The sequence below is a fragment of the Balaenoptera ricei genome, chromosome 11 (genome assembly GCF_028023285.1).
Source record: "Balaenoptera ricei isolate mBalRic1 chromosome 11, mBalRic1.hap2, whole genome shotgun sequence".
Taxonomy (NCBI): domain Eukaryota; kingdom Metazoa; phylum Chordata; class Mammalia; order Artiodactyla; family Balaenopteridae; genus Balaenoptera; species Balaenoptera ricei.
The window spans coordinates 103,381,600-103,407,968 of NC_082649.1; the positions used below are offsets into that span (position 1 = coordinate 103,381,600).

General features: G+C 53.1%; 1 protein-coding gene across 2 annotated transcripts in view; it reads right to left on the reverse strand.

The window, feature by feature from the left end:
* Positions 1-5,975: 5,975 nt before the first annotated feature.
* SLC6A6 (solute carrier family 6 member 6) overlaps positions 5,976-26,369 on the reverse strand; it is a 79,957-nt gene continuing 59,563 nt past the window's right edge. For both annotated transcript variants that reach the window (XM_059940458.1, XM_059940457.1), the window contains exons 8-15: positions 25,605-25,708; positions 25,348-25,472; positions 21,571-21,683; positions 16,810-16,947; positions 15,767-15,869; positions 15,077-15,177; positions 12,692-12,862; positions 5,976-10,047 (exon numbers count right to left, since the gene is read on the reverse strand). In XM_059940458.1, coding sequence (XP_059796441.1) covers positions 9,907-10,047; positions 12,692-12,862; positions 15,077-15,177; positions 15,767-15,869; positions 16,810-16,947; positions 21,571-21,683; positions 25,348-25,472; positions 25,605-25,708 — 996 coding nt within the window. In that variant the 3' untranslated portion in view covers positions 5,976-9,906. The remainder of the gene's footprint in view (positions 10,048-12,691; positions 12,863-15,076; positions 15,178-15,766; positions 15,870-16,809; positions 16,948-21,570; positions 21,684-25,347; positions 25,473-25,604; positions 25,709-26,369) is intronic.

Consider the following 26,369-nt stretch of genomic DNA (forward strand, 5'->3'; position numbering starts at 1 on the left):
CCCGCAGCCTGAGCAGCCTAGGGTCCCAATGGAGCACTGAGGTGGAGCGCAGAGAGGTGAGTAGGATGTGCCTGTAAATGCATCCCCTTAAAGCTGTAATGTCTCTTCCTTTCTGGGTGGAACCAAAACTTCAGAATCCAGGTGGGCCATCCCAGAGCTAAAAGGAAGCCAAGTGCACCCAAACCATGGGGGACTCTCTGGGCTGCAGGGGCTTCAAAAAGTGACCCAGCCTCCACAGCTGCTGGTGGTAGGGTTCCCACATCCAGCCTCCTTTCCAGGAGTCACCCCACCTACACACCGCAGGAACCCCAGCAGAGTGGTTTAGCCAGGGTTTGGAATTTTCAGGGGCGTGAGGCTTAATGGGGAAGATATAGTGACACACAAGCCCTTGGGTGTTGCCTCTGGCACCATCCCCTCTAATTCACAGCCCAGTAAGATGACTCTTCCTAAAGCTTTTGGTTGCTTTGGTTGCTTTTGTTTCCTAAAGCTTTTGGTTGGGCATGAAGAAATGCTGCCTCCTTTTGGACGTTTCCCTTAACACAATTTTACAACGGGTGCTACAGATCATGTTTTGTTCACAAAGCCTCTGGGGCTTTTCATGACACGTGTCCTCAAAAAATGACCTGGAGTAGGTAATCAAAAAAAAATTCGAAATAGAGTAGACTTTTACATAGCCAATTTCAAGAGGGAAATTTTACTCACCCTGTTTGTAATAATACAAACACATATGACATGCTGGTCAATATTGGTAATTATTACAGAAATGCAAATGAAAACTACACTGAGGTAACTTTGCACTAGTCAGAATGTGTATCATCAAAATGAGTACAAATTATAAATTTGGGAGAGGATATGGATAAAGTGGGAACCTCCTCCGCTGCTGGTCGTAATGTACATTGGGAACAGCCACTATGGAGAAAAGTGTGTAGGATTTTTAAAAATCCAAAACGTGAGCTACCTAGTGATCCAGAAATCTTAGTCCTGGGCATACATCTGGAGAAAACCATAGTTCGAAAAGAGACATGCACCTCAGCCTTCATAGGAGCTATTTTAAAATAGCCAGGACATGGAAGCAACCTAAGTGTCTAGTGAGAGATAAATTGCACAGAAGATGTGGCATGTGTATGTATAGATATATATACATACACACAAAATAGAATACTCAACCATCAAAAAGAACAAAATAATGCCATTTCTGGCAAGATGGATAGACCTAGTGATTATCATACTAAGTGAAAGACGTCAGACAGAGAAAAGAAATATTTTATAATATCACCTACATGTGGAATTTAGAAGAATGATACTCGTGAACTTATTTACAAAACAGAAATAGACAAGAAACTTACGGTTACCAAAGGAGAGATGTGTGGGGGAAGGATAAATAGGAGGTTGGGTTTAACGGATACAGACGTCTATACACGTAATGCATAACCAACAGTGTCGTAGTATACACACTGGGAATTATATTCACTATCTTCTAATTACCTATAATGGAAACGAATCTGAAAAAGAATATATGTATATTTAAATTTATTTTATTTTTTAATTTTTTTTAAATTTATTTATCTATTTATTTTTGGCTACGTTGGGTCTTCGTTGCTGCGTGTGGCTTTCTCTAGTTGCGGCGAGCGGGGGCTACTCTTCGTTGTGGTGCACGGGCTTCTCATTGCAGTGGCTTCTCTTGTTGCAGAGCACGGCTGTAGTCGTGCGGGCTCAGTAGTTGTGGCACGCGGGCTCTAGAGCGCAGGCTCAGTAGCTGTGGCGCACAGGCTTAGTTGCTCCGCGGCACGTGGGATCTTCTGGGACCAGGGCTCGAACCCGTGTCCCCTGCACTGGCAGGCGGATTCTTAACCACTGCGCCACCAGGGAAGCCCTATACTTAAATTTATATATACATATATATCTGAATCACTCCGCTGTATTTCAGAACATAACAGTATTTTAAATGAACTATTCGTCAATTTAAAATAAAGAAGAAAGAAAATCAGAGGTTGGCAAGAGTCATCTTTCTTTTGGATCTTGTCACATCTCACCTGCTTTTGATTAATGCATTAATTCAAAAAGCACTAACATAGTATGCATCATTCTACCCCCTTGGCAAACTTCATGAACAAAACAGATGAGGACCTGTCTGCATGCAGGAGGGTTATATTCTCGTGCAAGACAGTGAACCAGTGAGTGAGTCATAAGGAATTATTCTAAGAGGTAGATAGTGCAGTGGAGAGAACCAGAGGGTCATGGGATAGAGTGACCGGGGGCTTTAGTTCAGGGGTCGGGAAGGTGACATTTGTGCTGATATCTAGAGGTAGAGTGTCCCAGGCAGAGGGCACAGCAAGTGCAAGGGCCCTGAGGTGGAATGAGGTTGGTGGGCTCAGGAAGAGAAAGGAGGCCAGGAAGAGGTGTGGAGCTCGAGGTTGCAGGGCCCAGGTGTGAGGCTTGAGTGGGGACTACGGATTTTGTTCTGTGTGCAGGGGAAGCCACTGAGGCAGGTGAGTGCTGGGTCTGCTGTATGGAGCCCCTTTAGCCTGGGTGGGGGCCCAGTGATGCCCCTGCGTCTCCAAATGGGCTCCAGGCCAGGATAAGTCCAGAGAGCAGGGCTGGGCCTGGCTGGAAGAACCACAGCTCTGTGTGAGCAGAGGAAGAGCCTCTTGCCATCAGCTATGCAGGAGGGAGTGAGCACTTTGTCTTGGAGGGTGTGCAAGCAGGCTCTGGGTCACACCGGGTGCATTTATGTGGCTGGGCCAGAGTCGCTGGGGGCCAGAGCTGTGCACAGGGCACTGCTGCTCTCCCTAGCACTGGGAGGGGGACAGGCTTGGGGCTTTTCTGAAACAGGACGGAGGTGTGGGCCAGGCCAGGCAAGACAGAGGCAGCACTGGTCCTACAGCCTGGCTGCAAGCCAAGCACTGTTCTGAGTGCTTTGCAAGGCTACCCTGTAACAAACAGAAAGATACACTGTGTCCTTGGATTGGAAGACTCAGTATTGTTAAGATGACCATACTGTTCAATGCAATCTACAGATTCAACGCAATCCCTCTCAAATTACCAATGGCATTTTTCACAGCACTAGAACAAAATTTTTTAAAATTTGTATGGAAACACAAAAGACTCCAAATAGCCAAAACAATCTTGGGAAAGAACAGTGCTGGAGGAATCAAGCTCCCTGACTTCAGACTATACTACAAAGCTACATAGTGGGCTTCCCTGGTGGCACGGTGGTTAAGAATCCGCCTGCCAATGCAGGGGACATGGGTTCGATCACTGGTCCAGGAAGATCCCACATGCCGCAGAGCAACTAAGCCTGTGTGCCACAACTACTGAGCCCGCGTGTCACAACTTCTGAAGCCCACGCTCCACAACAAGAGAAGCCACCGCGATGAGAAGCCCATGCACCGCAACGTAGAGGAGCCTCTGCTCGCCGCAACTAGAGAAAGCCCGCGCGCAGCAACGAAGACCCAACGCAGCCAAAAATAAATAAATAAATAAATCTATTAAAAACAAAAAAACAATATGGTACTGGCACAGAAAACAGACATAATGATCAATGGAACAGGATAGAAAGCCCAGAAATAAACCCACACACTTATGATCAATTAATCTATGACAAAGGAGGCAAGGATATACAATGGAGAAAAGAAAGTCTGTTCAATAAGTGGCGCTGGGAAAACTGGACAGCTATATGTAAAAGAATGAAATTAGAACACTCCTTAACACCATATACTAAAATAAACTCAAAATGGATTAAAGACCTAAATGTAAGACCAGATACTATAAAACTCCTAGAGGAAAACATAGGCAGAACACTCTTTGACATAAATCGCAGCAATATTTTTTTGGATCTGTCTCCTAGAGTAGTGGAAATAAAAAGAAAAATAAACAAATGGTACCTAACTAAACTTAAAAGCTTTTGCACAGCAAAGGAAACAATAAACAAGCAAACAAAAAGACAACCTATGGACTCGGAGAAAATATTTGCAAACGATGTGACTGACAAAGAATTAATTTCCAAAATATACAAACAGCTCATACAGCTTAATATTGAAAAACAAACAACCCAATCACAAAATGGGCAGAAGACCTAGTCATTTCTCCAAAGAAGACATACAGATGGCCAACAGGCACATGAAAAGATGCTCAACATCGCTAATTATTAGAGAAATGCAAATCAAAATTACAATGAGGTATCACCTCACACCAGTCAGAATGGCCATCATCAAAAAATCTACAAACAATAAATACTGGAGAGGGTGTGGAGAAAAGGGAACCCTCCTACATTGTTGGTGGGAATGTAAATTGATGCAACCACTTTGGAGAACAGTATGGAGGTTCCTTAAAAAACTAAAAACAGAGTTACCATACGATCCAGCAATCCCACTCCTGGGCATATATCCAGAGAAAACCATAATTCGAAAAGACACGTGCACCCCAAGGTTCACAGCATTACCATTTACAATAGCCAAGACATGGAGGCAACCTAAGGGTCCACTGACAGATGAATGGATAAAGAAGATGTGGTACATATATTTAATGGGATATTACTCAGCTTTAGAAAGAATAAAATAAAGCAGTTGGCAGCAACATGGATGGACCTAGAGATTATCATACTAAGCGAAGTAAATCAGAGAACGACAAATACCATATGATACCACTTATTTGTGGAGTATAGAAAAATGATACAAATGAACTTATTTACCAAACAGAAATCAACCCACAGACATAGAAAACAAACTTATAATTACAAAAAGGGATGGAGGGGATAAATTAGCAGTTTGGGATTAACATACACACTACGTAAAATAGATAAACAACAAGGACCTACTGTATAGCAGAGGGAACTCTACTCAGTATCTTATAATAACCTATAATGGAAAATAATCTGAAAAAGTATATATGTATGTACAACTGAATCACATTGCTGTACACTTGAAACTAACACAACTTTGCAAATTAACTATACTTCAATAAAAAAAGAAATCCCCTTATAGATCCTCCCCAACAGCCTCGGAGGGAGCTGTATTATGATCTCAACATCAGAGAGGAGCGAAGGAGGCAAGAGGTTAAGTACTTTACACAGGTAGTCAGGGATGGAACCAGGATGTGAACGCAGGCCAGGAGACCAAGACACCCAGGGAAGAAGGGAGGGAGGGAGACAGACAGAAAGAGTGGGGAGGGAGATTTTACTCTAGCATTGTCTATGTAGAATGAGTTACTGAGAAAGGTTTTTCGGTCTGGGGATTTGAGGAAAAGACCCTGCAAGCCCCCTGACCTCGCACACTCACAAAGGTGGCTGGGCCAGTGGGCCCGAAGGCTGCCTCAAACATGGACCTCCTCTGTGACCCCAGGGAAGCCAGGCCCTTCTCCCAGCCTCTGTTTCCCCATTTGTAACAGCGGGCTGGGCTCATGATTCCCAAGGCCAACCACGTCTGTGCCAACCACTGACCTCTGGGGTCCTGACCGCCCTCGCTTCTGAGGTCCCAGTGTCCGCGGCACCATCCCTCCAGGGCTGGTCTCTTACCAGCCTCCCAGCAGCCTGCGCTCTCTTGGCCGGAAGGTCAGAGCCCTGGTTTGGGTGTAAGTGATACCACCTGGTGCTGGTGCGTGGTGAGCACCACCTCCAATCAGCATGAAGGGGGTGGTGCTTCACTCCAGATCAGGTGATAAGACCTCCCAGTCGCAGGAAATCAGTAGAAGCAGCTGGAGCAGACCCGGAATCTGGGGAGATTCCCCACTCTTTCAGGGACTCATGCGCCCTGAGGCAAACTGTCCCCTCCTGAACCTCTACCTCAGTGTCTCCAACCTCAGAGAATAACACCCCGCTCTGAGGAATGTCCCGGGGCAGAAATGAAAGCCCTTTGTAAACTGTAAAGTGCTTGCCAAACGTAAAGAGAAACAGCTGCATCAGAACAGAAGCCACACGTTTTGGATTTTAAAAAGGAAATGTTTATTTTCATGTTATAAGGTGATTACAAACTCCTCTAAAAAAAAAAAAAAAGCAAAGATGAATTTAAAATATAGGTATACATATTTATCTAAAAAGCCAAAGAGGAAGAGAAAACCCCTGCAAAATACAGGGATTCATATCAGAAAACATTTATACATAAAAGCTTGTATACTGCAAGACTTAATTACACACCAAGGATTTTATTCAAATACAAATGCTCCTCCTCAGAAGAGTCTCTTGTTGGTTGATTTTTTTTTTTTTTTTACAAAAGTTTAAAATATCTTAAAAATATTTTGAAGTTTCAAAAAAAGTTCTGGTGAGCCAGACATATTTCTGGAAGGAAGCAAGACCCACATTCTCAGCATTCTCTTGTGCTAAATACAGTCACAGTTGCTAGGGATTCGAAAATTAATTGGGTTTAAAAAAAAAAAATTAAGCCAACATCTCAATTTGAAGCCAAGTATATAACAAGATGCTCCAATCCCTCAGGGAACATGGCAGAACAGTCTGTAGTGACACCCATAAGAGAACAATGAAAGCCAGCTTCCGAGCTGCAGTCTGAAAGCCTGGCACTGAGAGGGAGCACGGAGGAGGGGGGAACGCTATTTCCTGGCTTCTGGGTACCTACACCCCTCTCCAGGTTTCGATGTCTGAGCTTTGTTGTTTTGTGGGTTTGTGCTTGCTGGATTTCTGCACAGTGATATTCACAGCATCCACGTGGACAGCCTTGCCTGGCCCACCTGACCTTGGGTTTGAGGGCTGGATGGGACCTCTAGCCGCCTTGAGGGGGTTTCTCTTGGGTCCTTTCCCAGACTGTGTCTGAGGCTTGGTGCGGAAGGGAGGCGCGCCTGCCGGAGCACTGGCTGCCCAAAGCATTGCCCCAGCTGGAGGGGTAGTGCTGGGAGACGTTGGCTGGGGCCCTGACCACAGTGCGGTGGCACCTGGGGACACAAGAACACCCTGGGCTAGGCTGAGGGGGGCTCCCTCTCCCCTCTGTCTCCCCACCGTCTTGGGGTGTGCTGGGGATCTGGGGTGAGAATGTGGGACCGGAGCTACAGAGAGGGAGCTGTGTATGGCCCAGAAATCATCCAAGGCCACTTCCGGCCACCTGGGAATTTCCCACGTGGCCTCAGGCTAAATCCTGTCTGAGGGGCTCTGCCTGGACCCCTCAGTTTCCTGTGGTGCAACAGACGTCTCAGTGCCTCGCTTCCAGACGGCTGCTGAGGGGAGGGGGCCGGGTGGACCGCTGCTCCCGTCCCACTAAGCCATAGCTTGGGATCCAGCTGGCCCATGAGCGTGGTCACAGGGTGGGTTGCAGCTCACCGCGTCCCTGAACTCTGGGGACGGAGCATGTCCCTTTTCATAAAGGCTGGTCTTTGGTCTTCAGGGAGAACACGCCCCTTTGACAACGAGGGTGCTGACCGGGGGGCCCAGGAAACCTCTCTATCAGTGACCGTGCGGTTCCACCATAGGGACTAACAGGGCCCAGGCCCAGCTGGACAGAGCATCTCCCCAGGTGAGATTATCCTGGGGCCATTACCCATTTCCGCATGCTAAAAACATCCTCTAAACCTCTCTCTTGCATCCCTTCCAGATCTGGCTGCGAGCATCAGAATTTCCAACCCATCCCAGACAGAGCATGGATGGGGGACTGCCCAGAGACAGGCGGACCAGAGTCGTGAGCTCCAATGACAAGTTTCCTTTATGTGGAGACATAGAAGTCACACACCATTACACACTGTACTCATAGAGCAGAGTTCTGCTGATACACAAGAGCTAGGGTATCAGACAGGAGGGTCACAAGTGGAGACAGGTGCTCCGGGAGAAGGGCGAGGAGCAGGCTTGGAAAAGTGGCTGACCGTCCTTCCAGGCGGGGCCTGGGGACTTGGTCTGCATGTGTCTTTGGTCTAGAATTTGGTCTGGGAATCTTAGAAGAAGGGGCCTTTTTTGGGCCATTTCCAGAATGTTGCAATTTGCCTACCAACCCGAAACACTGTGGCCCTCCTCGCCCCCCCACGTAAGTAACCTGTCCCCAGTCATCGACAGTGGTTAGTTTACTAAAGTTCCGTAAGACAAAGGAGAACAGGTCACATTGCTACTTGATAAAATTAGGAAAAAAACCAAAAACAATACAATCAAATCAGACACAGTAGCAACCATAATTGCATCATAAAACAGGCACACAGACTTGCTGACGGTTTGGAATAGGATTGGGTGCTGTTTGGCAGGGTATATGTTTTGGAGACAGCGGACTGTGAATGCTTGCTCAAGACGAGAGGTTCAGAATTGTCTCTGCCCCTTGGGAGGGGGACACCCGAGACTCCCCCCCTGCCCGGATTTGGGGAGGGGGTCCCAGGATTCAGAGAGCCCCTGCTCTGAACGCCAGAGCCGGATCCCGCTCTCCACACCCCCGAGGCAGTCACTGCCGTTTGTGCGTGACCACGTTTCAGTTTACTTTAGACCCTGAACTTGGAAGTTTCTGTTTAAATGGCACAGTTTAGATCCAAATGCGGGCTGGGTGGAGGCGTGTCCGTACTTGGGATTTTAAAGGTGGAGTGCCTTCCGTCCTGGTTCAGGGAGGAACGCCGGTTCTGGGGTGCCTGCCCCCGAACAACCCTGACTCACCTCCTGACCTCGATCCCCACAGTGTGCGTACCCGACCCCAGCTTTTGCGGGGAAGGGGGAATAAAGAGTTTCCTTATCTCCCAGGTTACCAGCGTGGGTTGTACTTGTGCCTGAATTTGCAGGAGAGTTTGGGTAGCACCTGGCCCCAATGAAAGCTCGCTCCTGGCACCCCCTGCTAGGCGCCAGGGTGGCCCCGGGCTGGGGTCTTCAACAAGAGCCTCTGAGAGATGAATACAGAGCTGAGGGTGGAGAGATGAGGAAAGAAGAGCACCGCCCCCTCCCCCAAATCAGGTCCCGGGCGCCTGGGGCCACGTCCTTTGGTCCACTTGCTCACCCCTCGCCCCTCACCAAATACGTCACGCTTCCCCTACAGGCAGCTGCGAGAGAGGTCGGCTGGGGGAACAACCAGGACCTGATCGGAATCCCCATCCAGGCAACAGCCCCATCTGTGTGAGGTCTGCAGCCCTGAGACCCCCAGCTCCTGCTGGGCGGCCTCCACTCGCTCCCTGGGACGCCCCAGGAAGGACGCCGCTCCCTCGCAGACGGATGCTGCTGACAGTCCTTCTGACGATCCCCCCTCAATCTCGAAGTAAAAGGGACTCTGCTCTTGATGCAGTGCTTCCCGGCGCTCTTAGCATGAGACTTGTCCTGTTGGGCCTCATCTGTGGGCTTTGAGTCCCTTTATATTTGAGGGCTTGGTTCATTATTTTGGCATCTCTCTTGTTGGCTAAGACTAGTGTCGTGAGGCGTCTCCCGACAGCCTTCCTTTCTCCAGCCCCTTGGGGTCTGGCCAGATAGCTGTTTGCTTCACTTGAACCAGGCTGGTAAGGTACTACACCTTTAAAATGGGTCTGCTGTCCCAGGAAAATTCCACCCTGCATTTTGGGGGCAGAACTTTCTGCCAGCTACACAGCACCGAAGAATTGCTTTTGAAAACAAGATCTATTGCTGGCAAGATCAATTCAAGTGGTAAAAGTGTAGGACAATCTCTACGTGTGTACATAGTTATATGTTAAAAAAAAATACAAAGAAAAATTGACCAAGTTCCCATAAAATACATCTAATTCCATATGAAAGCTCTGCCTCACCCCGGACAGCTGCCCGTGGGTTTTCTTTTTGTACAAAATATCCCCAAATCAAAACAAAATACACATACACACGACACCACACACACACACACACACACACACACACATACGCGCGCACACACACACACACACAAACATTTTCTGTGACAATTAAAAAAAAAATCCTAGTGCAAATATAAAGCTCTGTAAACCTGGTCCTATAAGAATCTAATGTTAGTAAACAGCAGGAAAGCAGCCCGTCGACTGGGAGAGAGCTCACATCATGGTCTCCACTATGATGTGGGTTGGTTTCCTGAGCGCGCTGTTAACGGACATGCGAGAGCTGTAGGGCATCGCCCCCTCTCGCTCCACGGCCCAACGGTTGGGTTCCCTCGGGGTCAGCAGGTACTTGAGTCTCTGGAGAAAGAAGAGGACAGGCACGGGGAGGCAAGTCAGCGGGCCTGGTTTCCCTCTTCACCTCGGGTCCTGCCAGTGTGCTGTGTGGCCTTTGCCAAACTAGTACCCTCTCTGGACCACCCATTTCATCCACTGACAAATAGAGGACTTGAACTAAGGTCCCTCCAGGCCCTGAATGAGGGCAGAGTGCCCGCCGGTAGTTTCCTTGGCCAAGCCCTGCTTACACACCTCAGGGACAGGGGGACTCACGCCTCCAAACTCTTTCCCCATTCTTTCTTCCATGGAGCTGAAATACACCTCCTTGTGATTCCCGTTCCCCTATTTCTCTGACTTGCAAAGCAGCTGAGTTTCTGCAATTTGTATGCCCGAGGTTGGGTAACTGTCTTGAGCCTCCCATGGCTCCCACTTTCCCCGAGGAGAACCTCCGTCTCCCACAGGCTGCATGTCCTGCCTTCTCCATTTCCCCACTGAGGGCCTGGAGACCACTGCCTGGGTCTGCACTGCCCCTCCCAACAGAGGGGCCAGAGGCTGGACCACTGCCAGGCACGCGGCAGTTTGTCCTCCCCAGGTTGCCAGATAATAGGATCAGTGAGGGAAAGAGCCCTCCCCAGGGCACCCAGAAAAGCAACAGCAGAGCTGGGACTTGAACTCAGAGCTCCCGCCTCCCAGCCCACCTCCCGCCAAGCGTCCACTCAGAGGCTTAAGTAGGAAGCAGGTGCTAACAAGAAACCCTCTATCTCAGCATTTACATTCAATTTAGGTATATAACAATTTTTAAAAGCTGCTTGTTAAAAGCTACGATATTTCATTTGAAAATCCAGACTTCCATCTGCTCTTTAAAAACCACAGGTCTGGCAACCCCAGGCCCACATCTCCTTGAAAACGGGGGCCAGAGCTGAGAGCCACACTGCATCCTGCGATGGTGCTCGCCTCCCCCGAGCCCCAGCTCCCCAGTCCCCCTCCCCACCTGGGTTGGCTGCCTGGGCCCTGGAGGAACCAGACCAGAGGCCCCAGGTACAGGGCGAGGGTGGAAGCCAGCCGGAGGGGAGGGCCCTGCCCCCCCTTCATCGCTTTGCCTCTCTCCGGACATCTGTACAATGGGTGTGCGCCCCAAACGGGGGACACGAGGCAAACACCCCCGGGCAGCTACCTGGGGCCCCGTTTCTGCAGGAGGTGCAGACATAATTGGAATCCTCCCAGGATGGAGCTCAGAGAGAAGTTCACGGCTGGGAGGACCCCTTGGCAACCTGTGCAGGTAGGTGGTCGAGGGGCACGTGGTGAAGACAGGTGGATGGCGGCCAGCTGCCTTCAGAGGAGGGGGCTTTGGTTAATGGTCAGGTTTGGGGGTGAAGACCGGTTGTGAATTCGGGGTGGACTCGAATCCTTCCCCTACACCAACCCCACTCTGCCCAAACCTCTAAACTTGGGATGGAACAATATTTTAAAATTAGGCTTTGAAGAGACACAAGTCAGTGATCTGTTGGGTATAGCTGTGGGCACTGAGCAATCAGGACAGACATCCAACACCCCCTGTTGTGCCCTCAATTAACCCTTTGGTTTCTGGGTGGTAGGGACATTCTGGAAATTCCTGTGAGAGGGCCTGGGTCTGTCCCAGGCCCAGTATTTCAGCATTTTGACAAACGATAGGGCCAATCAGCATTCTGGCTGAATACTGGGGTCCTTCCCTGTGTCCTCTGAGAAAATACAATGGGTCCAGTGCTGCAGGAACACCCCAAGGGTCCTCCTGGCTCAGACAGACCCCAGCCTCATGGTTTCCTCCTGGCATACCCCTGCCTACTTCCTCTGTCTCGGGAAGGCTGGTCTGGTCTCCTTCTGCCCGGCCTGGCATCTTTCCCCACCAACAACACCTCCAGGCCAATCCCCTGCCCACAAGGAAACCGGCCCAGCCCAAGAGGAGCCAGGGCCCCAGGACATCCTGGCTCCAGATTTTTAAGAGAATAACAATAAAAACAGCCCAGAACAAAACAGTGCCGTCTTGGAGCCAGCCCAAGCCCAAAGGTTAAGGGAGATTCTAAGAAAAGGATTTCTTGGAAAGAGCCCCGACTTTTGCCAGGGCCTGGAATCTCCAGGATTGTTGGAGGAATTTCTGAGAGGATGGTGGCGGGAGGGAGGCGCAGGGAGGAGACTGGCGGGCACAGGGGCCTGGGAGCTGGAGGGTCTGCTCGGTGCACAGGTGGCTTCTGAGGGTCGGACAGCAGATGGGGCCACAGGTCCGGCGAGGGGAACACCAGCACGGGCTGGGCTCATCTGAAACTTGGCTCCAGGGCCAGGGAAGGCCTCTGGCTGGAGCTCAGCCTTGCTCATGAGCTCCTGTCTCCTGTCTCACCACTTGGGAAACCTGGCCCCCACTGCTCCCAGGTGAAGCCCTGGCTCTTATCTTGGCATCCAAAGCCACCACCACCTCTCCGGCCCCCAGCCCGGCCCCTGAATGTGTCACTGCTGCCCATTTTCCCACTACACACTCTCCTGCCCACAATCTCAACCACTCCACAGGGCAGGTGAGGAGTCTGGGGCTCAGAGAGGGCCAGTGACCTGCCCAAGGTCACACAGCAAACTGAGAGCTGGCTGGCCTTCAGCATCCTGCCCCCACCACAAATCCAGACTCGGGGCCCTGACTGCTTACCACGAGGAATGGCCCTTCCGTCTGGCAGAGGCGGATGACCATGACCAAGGGGACGCACACAATGGAGGACAGGGCCAGGCTCCAGCCCAGCCCGATGGCCCAGTTGGGGTACACGTAGACTTTGTTGTAGGTCAGGGGTATGTACTTGACGAGAGAGAAGATAAAACATCCCTGTGGAGAGACGGGGGTGGTCAGGGGGTTTCTGGGACCAGAGCAGGCTCCACCCAAGGGGCTCACACCCTTCTCCCTCTGGTGCAGGAGGGCCGCCCCCAGGGTAAACCTGATCAAGCCGCCTCCTTGCTCAAAACCCTTCTGCGGTTCCCCAGGACCTTCGTGATGCAAAGTCCTTGTCTGGCCGGCAATTCCCTGTCACCTACCCACTGCCTCTTCCTCCGCAACTATACTCCAGCTACCTGGAATTCCTTTCAGCTTCTCAGCCGCTTGCCCTGGGGCCTCTGGGCAGGCTGTTCCCACTCACTGGGAACCTCTCTTGAGCTCACCTTCTCCTCATCCTAAATTTGCATTAATGGTCCTGCCCAGGCCCCGCCCAGGCTCAGTCAGGTGCCCACACTTCCCTTCTCGGAAAGCGGAAAGCGCGATTCTTCGTGGTCACAATTACTCCGTTCCCCACCCAGCCTGAGTCAATGAGAGCGGGAGGTGTGTCTGTCTCATTCCCCTGTTTCCCTGACATGTGGTGTAGCTCCAGGGGCACACAGCTTCCCTTCCCCCACTGCCATCCCTCCACCTCCCTCTGAGCCCCAGGCCCAGCCCCCAAGGCAGGGTGTGGACCTGGGCCTTGCTGCCCTGTTGGGGGTCCAGCCTAAGCCACGCGCAAGCCATTTGTCCATCCAGGAACATAGGGGTGGGGTGGGGTCAGCTCTGGCCCCAAAGCCTGCACTCTAGGCTGGCTGGAGGGCTGCTTCTGGTCAGAACTACCGCCTCTCCGTGTAGAACCCAGTGAAAATGACTTAAACCTTCATTATCTAATAAGGGGGGTTTGAAGGGAAGACAAACCTATCTAAACCAGAATTGGTGAGGGGGTGGGGGGAACGCTCTTCATTAGGCACCTACTGTATGCCTGGCCCTGTTGTTGCTGTCCTACGTGTGGGGTGAAGCTTAGTGGGGGAGGGTCCCAAGGGAGGGCAGCTCTGTTCTCCCAACCCAACCCAGGAAGCAGCGTGTCTGCCTGTGTCACGTTCCTCTTCCCGCCACCTCCTCTTCCCGCCACCTCGGAATGCAGCCTCTCGCCTATCCAGTCCCCGAGGGAGGGAGGGAGGAGGAATCGGATGGTCAGACTGGTGAGGGGAGTTGCCCACAAATAAATCATTAAGTGAGGATGAGAACACGGGCTTTGCACCCACCTAAATTCACCTCCAACAATGCACTCCCCGATCGTGGTTATGGGCTGCCACAGTTTCCTTAATTTTGTGGGGGAAATCTGCATCTCAGATGAAAAGGCCGAGACCGCGCTCAGTAATAAAGTAACAACCTAAGACGGTCGCTGCCACTCAGCCCCGCATCAGTCAGTCTCCTTGTTTTACAAATGCAGGAACTGGGGCCCTGAGAGGAAAGGTCTGGAAACAGAGGTCACTGAGGGGAGGGCCCATTTATCTCCCGGCACCTGGTTCCTAAACACAAGGAACATTTCTGCCATCTGTGCTCCCCACGGTCTGAGCTGAGAGCAGCATTGCAGACATCTTTCCTTGCAATTAGCTCCAAGCTCACGATAGGTTTCAAACACCGGCAGGGAAGCAGCTTTTGCTGCAGAGGACCTCCCTTGGGCCAGAGCCTCCTAGTGGAGCCTAATGGGTGCCTGGGCCCCAAGGCCACATCCCGAGAAGGCAGGCGCAGGAACCCCGGTGCGAAGGGGGACGTGCACATCACTGCCCTTGGGTCCTGGCGGCTACTAAGCTTCCTTGTTCCTGGGAGAGCCCAGGGCTCCTCTCTGCTGGGACCTCCCCTCTCCAGGCATGAGCCCCGCCCTCCATGGGAAACACCACATTTCCAGGGTCTATGACGTCTCCATTCAACATTCCCCAAGGCCCCTCAACTTAATCAGGGACCCTGACTGTGCCCATGAACTCTGGAAGGGTTTGGGGAAAGGTCATGTACTCAGTGATGGAGCCCCTGAAATTTCTTGACGTGCCCAACTCACGCTCCTCTGCCAGCAGTGCCCTTCCTGCTCCCTCCTCCTGACAAGCTCCTACTCATGCTTCACAGGGAACCCTCCGGAGTAGCCTGGCCCCCTCCCCGAGCAGAGCTGTCACTAGGCTTGTCAGAGGCCAGCACTAAGCAGATGCTGAGTGAACGATGGGTCAGCAGGTGAAACTGTCAAGCCCCGGGGAGGAACGGCTACTGACCACGGCCGCGCGGAAGGACACTCACAAGACAGAGAAGCGGAGTGACCACGGCCCAGCTGTACTTCATCCAGGGCCCAGGCCGATAGCCGATCATGTCCTCAATACCGTCATAAAAGTTATCACTGCCTGCAAGAGACAGAGGCAGACAGATGTTGACCTGGTGTCCGATGCAGCATCCGCCCCGGGAACAGCACAGCAGGGGCTCAAGGGCCCTGGGGGTGGTGGTGGGGAGGGGGTGTCTCCAGGGCCTCATCCAGGTCCCTGCATCTCCACACCACATAGACCCAAGTGTTGGCAGACGTTTATCTGAAATGATCTAAAATTCACATGTCTCTGGGCACCCGGTATTTTTCTGGCAACTTTACACAGACCCCCAAATCCCGGTGTGGCCATTCCAAGGTCTCGAGGAAGTCAGAATGGACCATTCCTGGACCCTAGAGTGGTTCACCAAAGACAGACCCCTGCATGGCCAAATTCTGTGTTTGTCAAAGCATCCACTCACACCTCGCACCTTCAGCATGGCGAGAATCTTCGGTGTGGCTACAGTCAGATTATTTGTGCTGGAAGGGGCGGCCTTGAGAGGAAAAGTCCAGGCAGGGAGCGCCTCTGTGTCTGACTCAAAATGAAATTCCCACTAGAATTCTGTTTCTGAAGCTTCTAGATAGAGAAGCCCAAAGGAGAGACTTGAGTAAGATATGCAAACATCTCTACTCACCATATATCCAGGCAATAGCAAAACATTCAAAGAATGCAACCCACAAAAGGCATACACCGCTAGCTGCATAGTAGTCAAAGAGCTGAAACACATACATGCCACCCTGCGAAGAAAAAACCAGAGAAGGTGGATTTGTTATTTGGCATCTCATTCCCTCAATATATAAAGAGATCTGGCCTGTCAATAAGAAATAGAAAACCCAAGGAAAAAAAAAAGTGCAGAGGGTGTGAGGACCAGATGCATGTCTAAAAAGATGCTTAACTTCATGTTTGACAAATTTAATTAAAAAGACACACACACACACACAGAGAAAAGAAAGCAAAACATGTCTTTCTTAGCAAAAAATGATGGGTTCTCTGAAGTCTGTTTCCAGAGGAGGGGCTTAACACTCACTGTGGCCAACACAGAAGACTTCACTGAGACCCCGTTGCTCAGTGTATGAACCTGTGGTCTGCCTTTCAGGGGGTGTTTCTTACAGACACTTCGAGAAAAGCATTTATGTTTACTTCTGGTAAGGACAATCGGTGATGTGAAACCCCAAATTTGGGGGCAATTGTAACCCTGTGCTGGAGAGATGGGTGAGGGGCACAGGACGGATCAGCCTGGGCCCGGGCTTAGGCTCACACACTCACACGCCTCCCTTGCAGGCCTGAGAAGGGCCACTGCACACAGTGGGCGGGGGGCGGGGGGACAGAGCTGTGGTTAAAAATGGATTTCGGCTGAAGCACCCCTTCCTCAGGGCTCTGGGGATGAGGAGGGACAGAGGGCAGAGGGTGGCCACTGTGTTGCCAGGGTAACAGGGAAGTGGGGCAGGGAGTCTGGCTCAAGTGCTGGGTCCTGAGCTGCCTCCTGCTGCCCCTGGGTGGGGCAGGACCCCTGAAGTAGGGTGGCCGGGAGTTCAGCAGGCCTGGCCCTCTCACCCAGCTGCCTCCACAGGGGGAGCGGGGAGGTGGCGTGGCCTTGAACTGACCTTTGAAACATATTTAGAGCACCAAGGGCCCTGCCAGGGGAGGTCCCTCATGCCAGGTGAGAGAGCCACCTACCTCCGTCACCATGGTCAGCCCCAGCAGGTAGCTGACACAACATATGGAGGCGATGAAGATTTCCCGGCGGAAACCCTTCCTTAGGAAGGATGGGTGAAGATCAACCAAGGACGTGATCTGTCCTTCCACTTCCACAAACTGGGGAGGAAAGGAGAGGGGTGAGTGGCGGAGGTCCAGCAGCCCCTCAGCTCAGAGACAAGGCCCCGGCGAGGTCGGCTGTGGGGTAGAGTCCACACCGTTGGGCTCCGTGTGGTGACTAGTCCTGCCCGCTGAGCCAGGCCTGGCGGGCCACGTGCAGCTGTCCAAATACTCCACACCTCTGCGGCCCTGAGCGCTTCTCTGAGGCCCGTGCTGACCCTCCACCGGGTGCGCGTGCGTCGACGCGGCAACCTCCCACTTTGGTCTGGGTCATCTTTGAAGCCAAGGGTGGTGCCCCATCATTTCTGGGCCTTGAGCGCCCGGCCGGGCCTGGCACAAAGGGCCGCATGGCAGCACGTGACCAATGGGTGGTAACCCAGGCAAGTCTGGGCCTTAGTTCCCCATCCAATTCACATGGTGGTTTTTAACCCTGTGGGGATCGTGGGCCCGTGGGGGGATTTTGCACACGTGCGTGCATGCCCACAGGCCCATGTGTGTGAGCCAAATGCTGCCCGTGACCCCAAGAACCCATCCCTGGGCTCCCAAAGGTAAAACAGCTGACGGAAAAGGCCAGTCCATGGGTAACTTTCTAGGGTGACCCTCAATCTTTCTAAATCTTCTCATCTTTGCACCTAATGATTTATCCCGGAGGTCATCCCACATCAGTCCATGCAGCTGCCTCGGTTCTTAAATGGTGGCATAAAACTCCATCCTGTGGATGCTTATCATCATGGATCTAACCAGTGCCCTGCAGACGGTGTCCAGCCTCCGCGGCTGCTAACCTGGGCAGGACTCTTCCCCCAAGTCTGTCTTTAGGCATGTGTGCACAAGTATCCGTAGCACAGTCTAGAAGTACACTTCAGAGTTAAAGGGCACGCAGACGCACTTGTAATTGGGGTGGCTACAGCCAAATTGCTCTGCCAACCAACACACCCTCTGAGGCCATCTGACTCCTTTAAACGTTAAAAAGCTAAAACCTGTCTGCTCTTTCATCTGGGAGAGGCTTTTGGGAAGGAGGTTTCCCCAGCCTTCCTACAAGACATGGCCAACCGCTGACTCCTTTGGGAAGCATCACGGGAGGATCGAGGAACATACACAAGGAGCAAGTCCCTTTCATGTGCCCAAAGGGGCTGGAAATTCATGGAAAAGATGATCAAGAGGCTCTTGAAAGGGGTCCAAAGAGAACAGGGGGCTGATGATTTGACCTCTGATTGATGTGTCAGCCAAAGGGGTTCTGAGCCTAAACTGCCACTGGATTATAGCAGACCCACAGCTCAAACATTAAGCTTGAAAAGCAGTTAAAAACAAAGGTTCTGGGACTTCCCTGGTGGTGCAGTGGTTAAGAATACGCCTGCCAATGCAGGGGACATGGGTTCGATCCCTGGGCCGGGAAGATCCCACATGCCGCGGAGCAATGAAGCCTGTGCACCACAACTACTGAGCCTGTGCTCTAGAGCCCACGAGCCACAACTACTGAGCCTGCGTGCCACAACCACTGAAGCCCTCGCGCCTAGAGCCCATGCTCCGCAACAAAAGAAGCCACCGCAATGAGAAGCCCGTGCACCGCAACGAAGAGTAGCCCCCGTTCGCCGCAACTAGAGAAAGCCCGCGCGCAGCAACAAAGACCCAACGCAGCCAAAGGTAAAAAATAAATTAATTAATTAAAAACAGAACAAAACAAAAAAAACAAAGGTTCTTTCCTTTTTTGAGATTGGAAAATTAAAGACAGGAAGATCCAGTGTCACTGAGAGTCAGGGCCAACACCAGCACAAGCTCCTTGTTTCCAAGTTCACTGCACCTGTGGGGGACACCAACCCCAGCCCTCACCCCCTCCACCAGCCTCTCGAGACCTCCCTCACTTAATAGTGGTGTGACCCTGACTTCTCTGAGCCTAGCTTCCTGCTCTGTAAAATGGGAGCATCTTGCCTCCTCAACAGGGGTGATGAGAAAGATGGGAAATCATTAGAGTAGACTGGCAATGGGGTGATTCCTGCTAACGCACGTCAGGGGCTGGATGGGTGAGCTCCTGGGGGAGAGGGAAGCCAGCTCTCTTCTCCTCGTGCTGTTTGTTCACAGACTGTGTCCCCCTCGGGCAGGCCAGCTAGCGACAGGCATCTGCCTCCGTGTGGGTGACGGTCCTACTCCCTCTCCTTGGGAAACACATAGCGGTACGAGGGCCCCTCAGCCCAACAGAGTGCTCCCCCCAAATGCTAGGAACCCTCTCTCCTCTAATGAGCGAGGCTCATGCTCCCCCTGCCTGAGACTGGCTGTGGATCCCTGCATGTCCAAAGAACGGAGTTCTTTGGGGGGGAACTCAAAGGAAAGGCCAACTAGCAGGTCTGGGGACAGGCAGCCGTGACTCCAGTCCTTAACCCACTGGGTGCGGCCTCAGCCCAGGTCCAGTTCTCTCTGAGCCTCAGTTTTCTCGGCTCTGGGGAACAGCTGTACCCAGGCATCATGACCCTGTGTGAATTAAGGAGCTGATGCATAAGAGCTAGGTTAGGGGGGAGGGTTCGTGTTTAGTGGGGACAGTGTTTCAGTTTGGGAAGATGAGAAAGTTCTGGAGATGGATGGTGGGGATGGTTGCACAACAACGTGAGTGTACTTAACGCTCTGAGCTGGGCACTTAAAAATGGTTACGATGGTTGATTTTGTGTTCTGTGTATTTTGCCACACATGACACGTGAGGCCTGGTCCGAGTGGACAGCTCGCAGGGCAGGGCCCCTATCACTGCTGGTGCAGTACGAGGTGGTCGCTGGCATCTGCAAAACCTTCCCCCACATCCCTGACTTCACAGAGCACATAGATGCAAGGGAGAGATCCCAGGGCTCGAATCGCACCGTGCCCTTTCCCGGCACATCAATTAGGCAGGTCTTTCAGTGCCATGAGTTCCATGCTCTGAAGCAGAAGAGCACCGGCTCCCTGCCAGGCTGGCCTTGAGAGCTTTGAGATTCCCTAAACAGCTGCAGTGGGCCTGGCTCAGCGGTGCACACCCTCAACCAGGGGGAATCTAATGAATAACCACCTCCGCCCGTTCACGAAGCAGTTCCGCAGCCCAAGAGGCCAATTTTGGGCCCATGGAGATGTCATGCTTTCTCATTTATTAACCTCTTTCTGTTTTTGTCTTTGGTTTTCACTGAGAGCTCTGGAAGAAGTTATAAAAGCCATTTGCCTGGGGCCTCTGAAGGCCAAACTCATTAACTAGGAATGATGGATGGAGTCCTCTTGCTGTTTACACAGCTCAAGCCCATCAACAACCGCACAAGTATTTTGTTTACAGTCTCCCAAATGTTTTCCTTCCGTCTTCTCTGATAATCCTGGTCCTCTTTCTGCCAAATCCTCCACTCTGCTCTTGACCTTGCTGGCGGACCACCTCCTCTCCACTGCCTGACCTTCTAAGACTTTCCTCCTACCCTGACTTTCCTCCTCTGAGTCCCCGGGGACCATCTGGGCACGGGCTTTGAGGCTGCTGCCCAGGGGGCAGTGGCAAAGCTCTCTCCTGAACAGGAGCAGGCCCCCACCTCTCACAGGGTGAGACCAGACCTCTGTGAGGCAGCAGGACCCCAGCCTGCAGACGAGGCTGCCTTTCAGTGACTGACCTCAGATGAAGGCCCGTGTGGCCATGCGCACAGGGCCAGCCCACCCTGCACACCTTAACTGCCCACCCCTGGAGCCACACCTGTGCTCTCGAGAAGGCCTCAGAGAAAACACACCTATCTCCAGGGAAGGTGTCCCAGGGGCTCACTCTAAGGTCCTCCGAGCACCACTGACTGCTCCCTACCAGGCACTGTGCCCGGCATTTCCCACAAGGCAATGTAGGTATAATCATACCCATTTACCAGATGAGGAAACTGAGGCTCAGAGGGAGGGAGGAAATGTGTTCCATGACACAGAGCAGTGTGGGGGCTGGGAACAGTGTTACTCCAAAGCCAGATGCCGCCCCCAGCTGGCTCTCATTGACATCCCCAGGGGGTCGGGGGGAGGCCTGAGCCCTGGAGGGATGGGACGTGGGGGTTAAGAAGCACAGGAAATGACCATGGTATACGTGGAGTCCTGCCTGTTGTGGGGCGGGGGCAGAAAGCCGGGAAGGCCGGAGGGCAGGATGGGTGTTGGCAAGGCTCCGGAGGATCAGTTTCCCCGTGGGGGCCAAGCTCGCCGACCCATGTGCCCCAGGAAGCAGAGAACACAGCCCGGGTTCCAGCTTCTGCGGCCACACTTAGGACTGCCAGTGATGGCCTGGCCAGTGACCACCTCGTGCCCTAGACAGAGGTGTTGGCCCCTTGCCCGAACGGCCTGTGTGCCATGTCCCTCCTTGGCCTGCCCGGGTACACATGGCTCCCTGTGGACCACACCCTGTGGTTGTCCATTTCCCCTTGCCGAGGTCAAAGACTCGAGCTTTGGGGCAGACAACATCCTGCTGCTGCCCTGGGGCTGTTTCCACTCCTGGGGTCCCAGAGGAACCCTCGCTGGCTGAAGCTGCTGCAGGTCTGCAGAGGGGTGTGAAGGGGTGTGACCAGCTTACTCACAGCACAAAGAGGGAGGCTCTTCCAGAACAAGGTTCGGGGGGGTGGAGGGGGGCGGAGGTGGTCTCACCCAGGGGCCATCCCCTCGCTCTGTACATACCTGGCTATCCAGTCCAAGCAAGAGAAGCATAATAAAAAAAAGGATGGACCAAAACGTGGGCAGCGGCATCATCGTCACAGCTTTCGGGTAGGCAATGAAGGCCAGGCCAGGACCTAACGGAAGAGAAGATGGGGAGGGGCAGAGGGGAGACATCAGCGCCCAAGCCGCCCCGAGCCCCGGAGCCACACAAGACACTCGGGTCTGAGGCGGGTCTCCCAAGCCCCAGATGCAGGGTCCCGCCTGGGGGAAGAGGCCAGGCCTGTCTCACTGTGGGGTGGGACGCACCGGGGCTCAGGCGGGGCCCCGTTTTAGCATCTGTCTCCTATGCAGCAGCACAGGTGGCCTCCTCACACGCCAGGTTCCGAGCGGACACCGGTTATGGGGTGGGAAATAGCACCAAGCCTGGGACTCAGTCTGCCGGCTCGGAAAAGGAGGACCTCCCCCCAAACCAGAGAACCACACCAACGCTTGCTGGAAGGAAGCAACAACAGGGATCATCCTGACTACTAGAGTTATCTGACTACTAACGCCCTGTTTGCAAAGAAAAGCTTTCTACTGAAACACTAAATGAGTGGCCAGAAGAAAGAACTCAGAACCACGCCCCGCGGGGCCGATGTCTCTTGGGGGTGCATCTGTGCACCCACTGGACACCGTCACAGCCAAGGCCCAAAGCCGGAGGGAGGCGAGTGCAGGGAAAGACCCCAGGCGGAGAGCCCCCCAGGCTGCAGTCCAGTCCTCGGCCCACCACCTCCGCGTCAGGTCACCACACGCCCTCTCGGGGCCTCAGGCTCCCCCCAGAAGTGAGGGGCAGGTTCCCGTACGTGAACCCCAACGAGGCTTCTCCTGCTCAGATTCTTGGGTGCTGGTGCCATTTCCCTGGTAAAGGGCTCTGGTCTCTAGGGAGGGCCGGACTATCTGGAGGCAGAAGCCCCACCAACTCTGGGGGTGCCTCCAACTGGAAACGTCCCCTCTCGCCTCCAGTCGGCCTGAGAGAAGACGCCGGGGGAAAGACGGAGTTGTAACCGAGACCTGTGGGTCCACCAGACGGTCGGGAGCCGCCAAAGAAAGGAGACAGGGAGGGCCTGGGCTGAAAAAAAATAGAGCAAAATCCACAACTCAAGAACAATTAAAAAAAGGCAAGAAACGGGAAATAAGGAGGGCTGGAGGGCAGGATATTTGAAACAGGTTATCAGGAACCAAATGAATGGTCTGAGAATGAAAAAAAAAAACTTTGAAATAAATTGGAGCCAGAAACCACATCGTACGGCGTTGACCACACGCGTGGCGGCGAGGGCGAGACCCTGTACAGCCAGAGTCCCCCGACGTGAGGAAAGCCCAACGGTGACTGTGACCATGTCCTCGGAGGCGATGGTGGAAAACCCCCGGAAGAGGTGGAAGGGTGCTCGTCCCAACCCCAAAGCCCCAGCTGGAGTAGGACCCGCATCTCCACCTGGCTGGGGCCCCCTGGGCCCCCCAGGGCAGCTCCGGCCTGAGTGGTAGGCGGCACTGGGAGAAATCAATCCAGCCGCTGCGAGACAGATGTAAAATGGGGCCCTCACCCCACCTCTCCCCCGCCCGCCCGCTGGGCCCTGAAGCTTCTCAATGGCTGTTTCTGTATTTCAGTTTTGCCTTTTTCAAGCCAGCCTCCGGGGGAGGGTCTGAGCATCCTTCTCTGAAAGCACGGGAACTAGAGAGAGAAGTCGGGGAGACACGGCAGCCGCTGGAGCCCCTGGGGCAGCAGAGATGCCCCGCTCTACGCTTCATTTGCAATTTGCACCCCGTTCGGCTAAATAATTATCTTGTTCCAACGCACTTCGCTCAATATGGTGCTTGTTAAAAGCTTATTAGCGAAATAATCACCCTTGATGTGTCGGCTGTTCAGACATCACCGTGGGGAATAAATGACAAGGTCTTTGCAGTGGATGGGAATAAGAAACAACTTATCTTGACGATGAATACGTATATAAAAGTATCTAGCTGTCCACAGAGAAAGATCTATTTCATATATCGACAGATCTATTGAAAGATCTATTTCACGTATTTCATAATCTCCCACTGCCAAATTCCCTCCATGCTCCTGGCGATTCCCCATCAATCAGAATTGGTTTGCAAGCCCTCAACCGAAAAAAAAGCCATTTGCAAAGGAGATGTCAACTGGGATGTCTCCCCTTCGTCACTCTGCCAAACTCCCACATGGCTGCGGCTATTTCACTTCTGGAACTACTTTCTGTGTCCTCAGTCTCTGGCCTGCCTCTGGGGGCTCTCAGGGAAGGACAACTATGTCTGAAGGTCCGATCTGGGAGCGGGGGCAGTGGAGGCAGCTGTGGGGCTGAGGCGTGGGCTTGTCAGGCCTGTCCTGCGGCACTGGGCATGGGGGGAGGGGGCAGGGCAATGAGCATCTTCACCAAGTAAGGGGGTAAGCGGGGCCTGGGGCTCTGAGAGGCCAGAGGAACCCAGAGGTCGCATGTGTGCACGGTGGGATGGGGAGGCTGCAGGGGGATATCCTCGTGTCAGAGGGGCCTGTCCAGGAGACCCCAGCTCTGACCCTGACCAGCCCAAGCAAGGCCCTAGGTCTCAAGCCGTTGGCCTCATCTGCGGTGGTGACATCTGAAAGCATGACGCTGAGGCACCCAACCCCCCAACACTAGGGTCCCTGGCTGGGGAACCAGGACACCAGCCCGTTTCCAACAAGGGGACTCCAGCTGTGCCTGACCCTGGTCTGTGATCCCTGGAATTAGGACCTCACGCTCTCCTCTGGGCCTGGGAGGGGCCTCAGCCCAGGGCCCTCACCTGCCTCCAAGTGGCAACAGCAACAGCAACAACTACCTTCCAAGTGACCTGGGCAGGATGGGAGGAGGGCGCAGAGGCCGGAAAGGCAGACCTTGGGGACCCTGGGAATAAGGTTCGCACTCCCACATCGAAGCCCCTGCAGCTGTAGAGCTGGGGTCCAGGACCGGGAGCACCCACGGGCACGTCTTAGAACTGGGACACCTGTGCTTCTGAGGCTCTAGGATTCTAGCAGCTGAAGCCCTCACAATTCTCGGCTTCCAGAACCATCTCGCTGGAACCCCAGGATCCCAGCCTAAGACCCCAGGCTTTGCAGACTCTGATTCTAAGACTCTCTCTCCACTGGCAGGTGTCTTGCAGGAAGTGCCCCACCAATGGGGCCCACACCCCAGGGGGGTGATGGTGTCCCCAACAACCTTCCCCCAAACTGGACCTGTCACCGTCTCAGAGGGTGGCCTGCTACACCCCCTGTCCCTCCCCCACCCGGGCCTACGGTGGTGCCTGACACAGGGCAGAGACTCAGCAAATCAAGAAACAGCGGTGGAATGAATGAATGGGTTCGCTTAGAGGGGGCGTGCTGGGAGCAAAGTGCAAAATACAGAAACCAAAGCTGAGAAGGTGGTGATGGAATGCCGATTGGTGGCTGCCTTGGGCCTGAGTTAGGAAGTGGTTTCTGTTGCTGAAACCAGGAGTTTGCTGGGGAAGGACAGGGAGGGGGAAAGACCACATGAGAAGAGCTGAATATTCCCCAACTTAACCAACCCCCATGTTTCTGCCGCCCCTTGGGCAAAATTGCAATTAGAAGTGTTTAAAATTTAGCTTTTATACTCTTTGATACTTGGGGGACGTCTTGGTGGGGGGGGGTCCATTTCAGAAACCAGGCTCATCCCCCCCACAAAGCCCCCTTGGGGGTCTGGCTTCATGCCTGCAGTACTCGGCTTACACACTAGGTGGCAGTGCCCACCACCACTGCCACCGATACCACCATACCTGACTCAGCCACATCAGCAATGTCCACCCCTTGCTCTTGTGCCATGAAGCCCAGGATGGAAAAAATTGCGAAGCCAGACACAAAACTGGTACCACTGTTCAGGCATCCCAGCAGCATACAGTCCCTATGTTACACATATGTCAGGGAGCAAGTTAATTCACAACACAAGGAAGCCACGCTCCCTACTTCTTCTCTTTTTTCTTTAAACATCATCATCATTTCTAAGGCCCACCAGGCCCGCTGGTGCGACACTTGCCTGTACGAGTTGTACTTGTACTTGTTGTAGCTCCCCAGCGAGGTCATGGCCCCCAGGCAGATGGCGTAGGAGAAGAATATTTGGGTCCCAGCATCGATCCATACCTGGGAAGGGTGCGGGGGGAGGGTGGCAAGGAGACAGAAAAGGAGACATTAGAGCCGGCTGCCTGGAGGAGGTGGCGCGGGTCCCTGGCCACCGGGCCCCGAGGACTGCACCTCAAAGTATGCAGGTTCTCGATGCAATTGGAGCGTTTGTGCTGGAATCCAAGCTGCAAGGAACCCCAGAAGTCTAAGAAGCCCCCCAGTCACTCAGCATCAGGGTTAAGAGGCTGGCTTTTGAAGCAGAGGGACCTGGATTCCAACTGTGGAATGATGTAAATATGACTCCTGGAGCCTCAGTTTTCACATCTGTAAAATGGGCTCCACTGCCCTGCCCCACAGCACTATTTTGCACGTTCAAAGAGTTAAGATCTAGCCCAGTGCCAGACACATGGTAAGCCTGTAAGTCACGGCTGCTACCATTATTGTACTTGTTATTGTCTGGGGACCCCCGAGTTGGAAGGGGGAGGAATTCCCGAATGGATTATGCAGGCAAAGCTGTTCTCCAGAACCTTCATCAAGTGGCTCCTGACGGCCAGGAGAGCTGCCTCCCCAGCTGTCCTCTGATGATGGTCAAGCCCCTCCCACCTACCTCCTGCCCAGGGCGAGAGGACAGCGGGGAAGAGACCCGAAGCAGCCCAGGCCCTTGGAGGCAACCTAAAGGCTG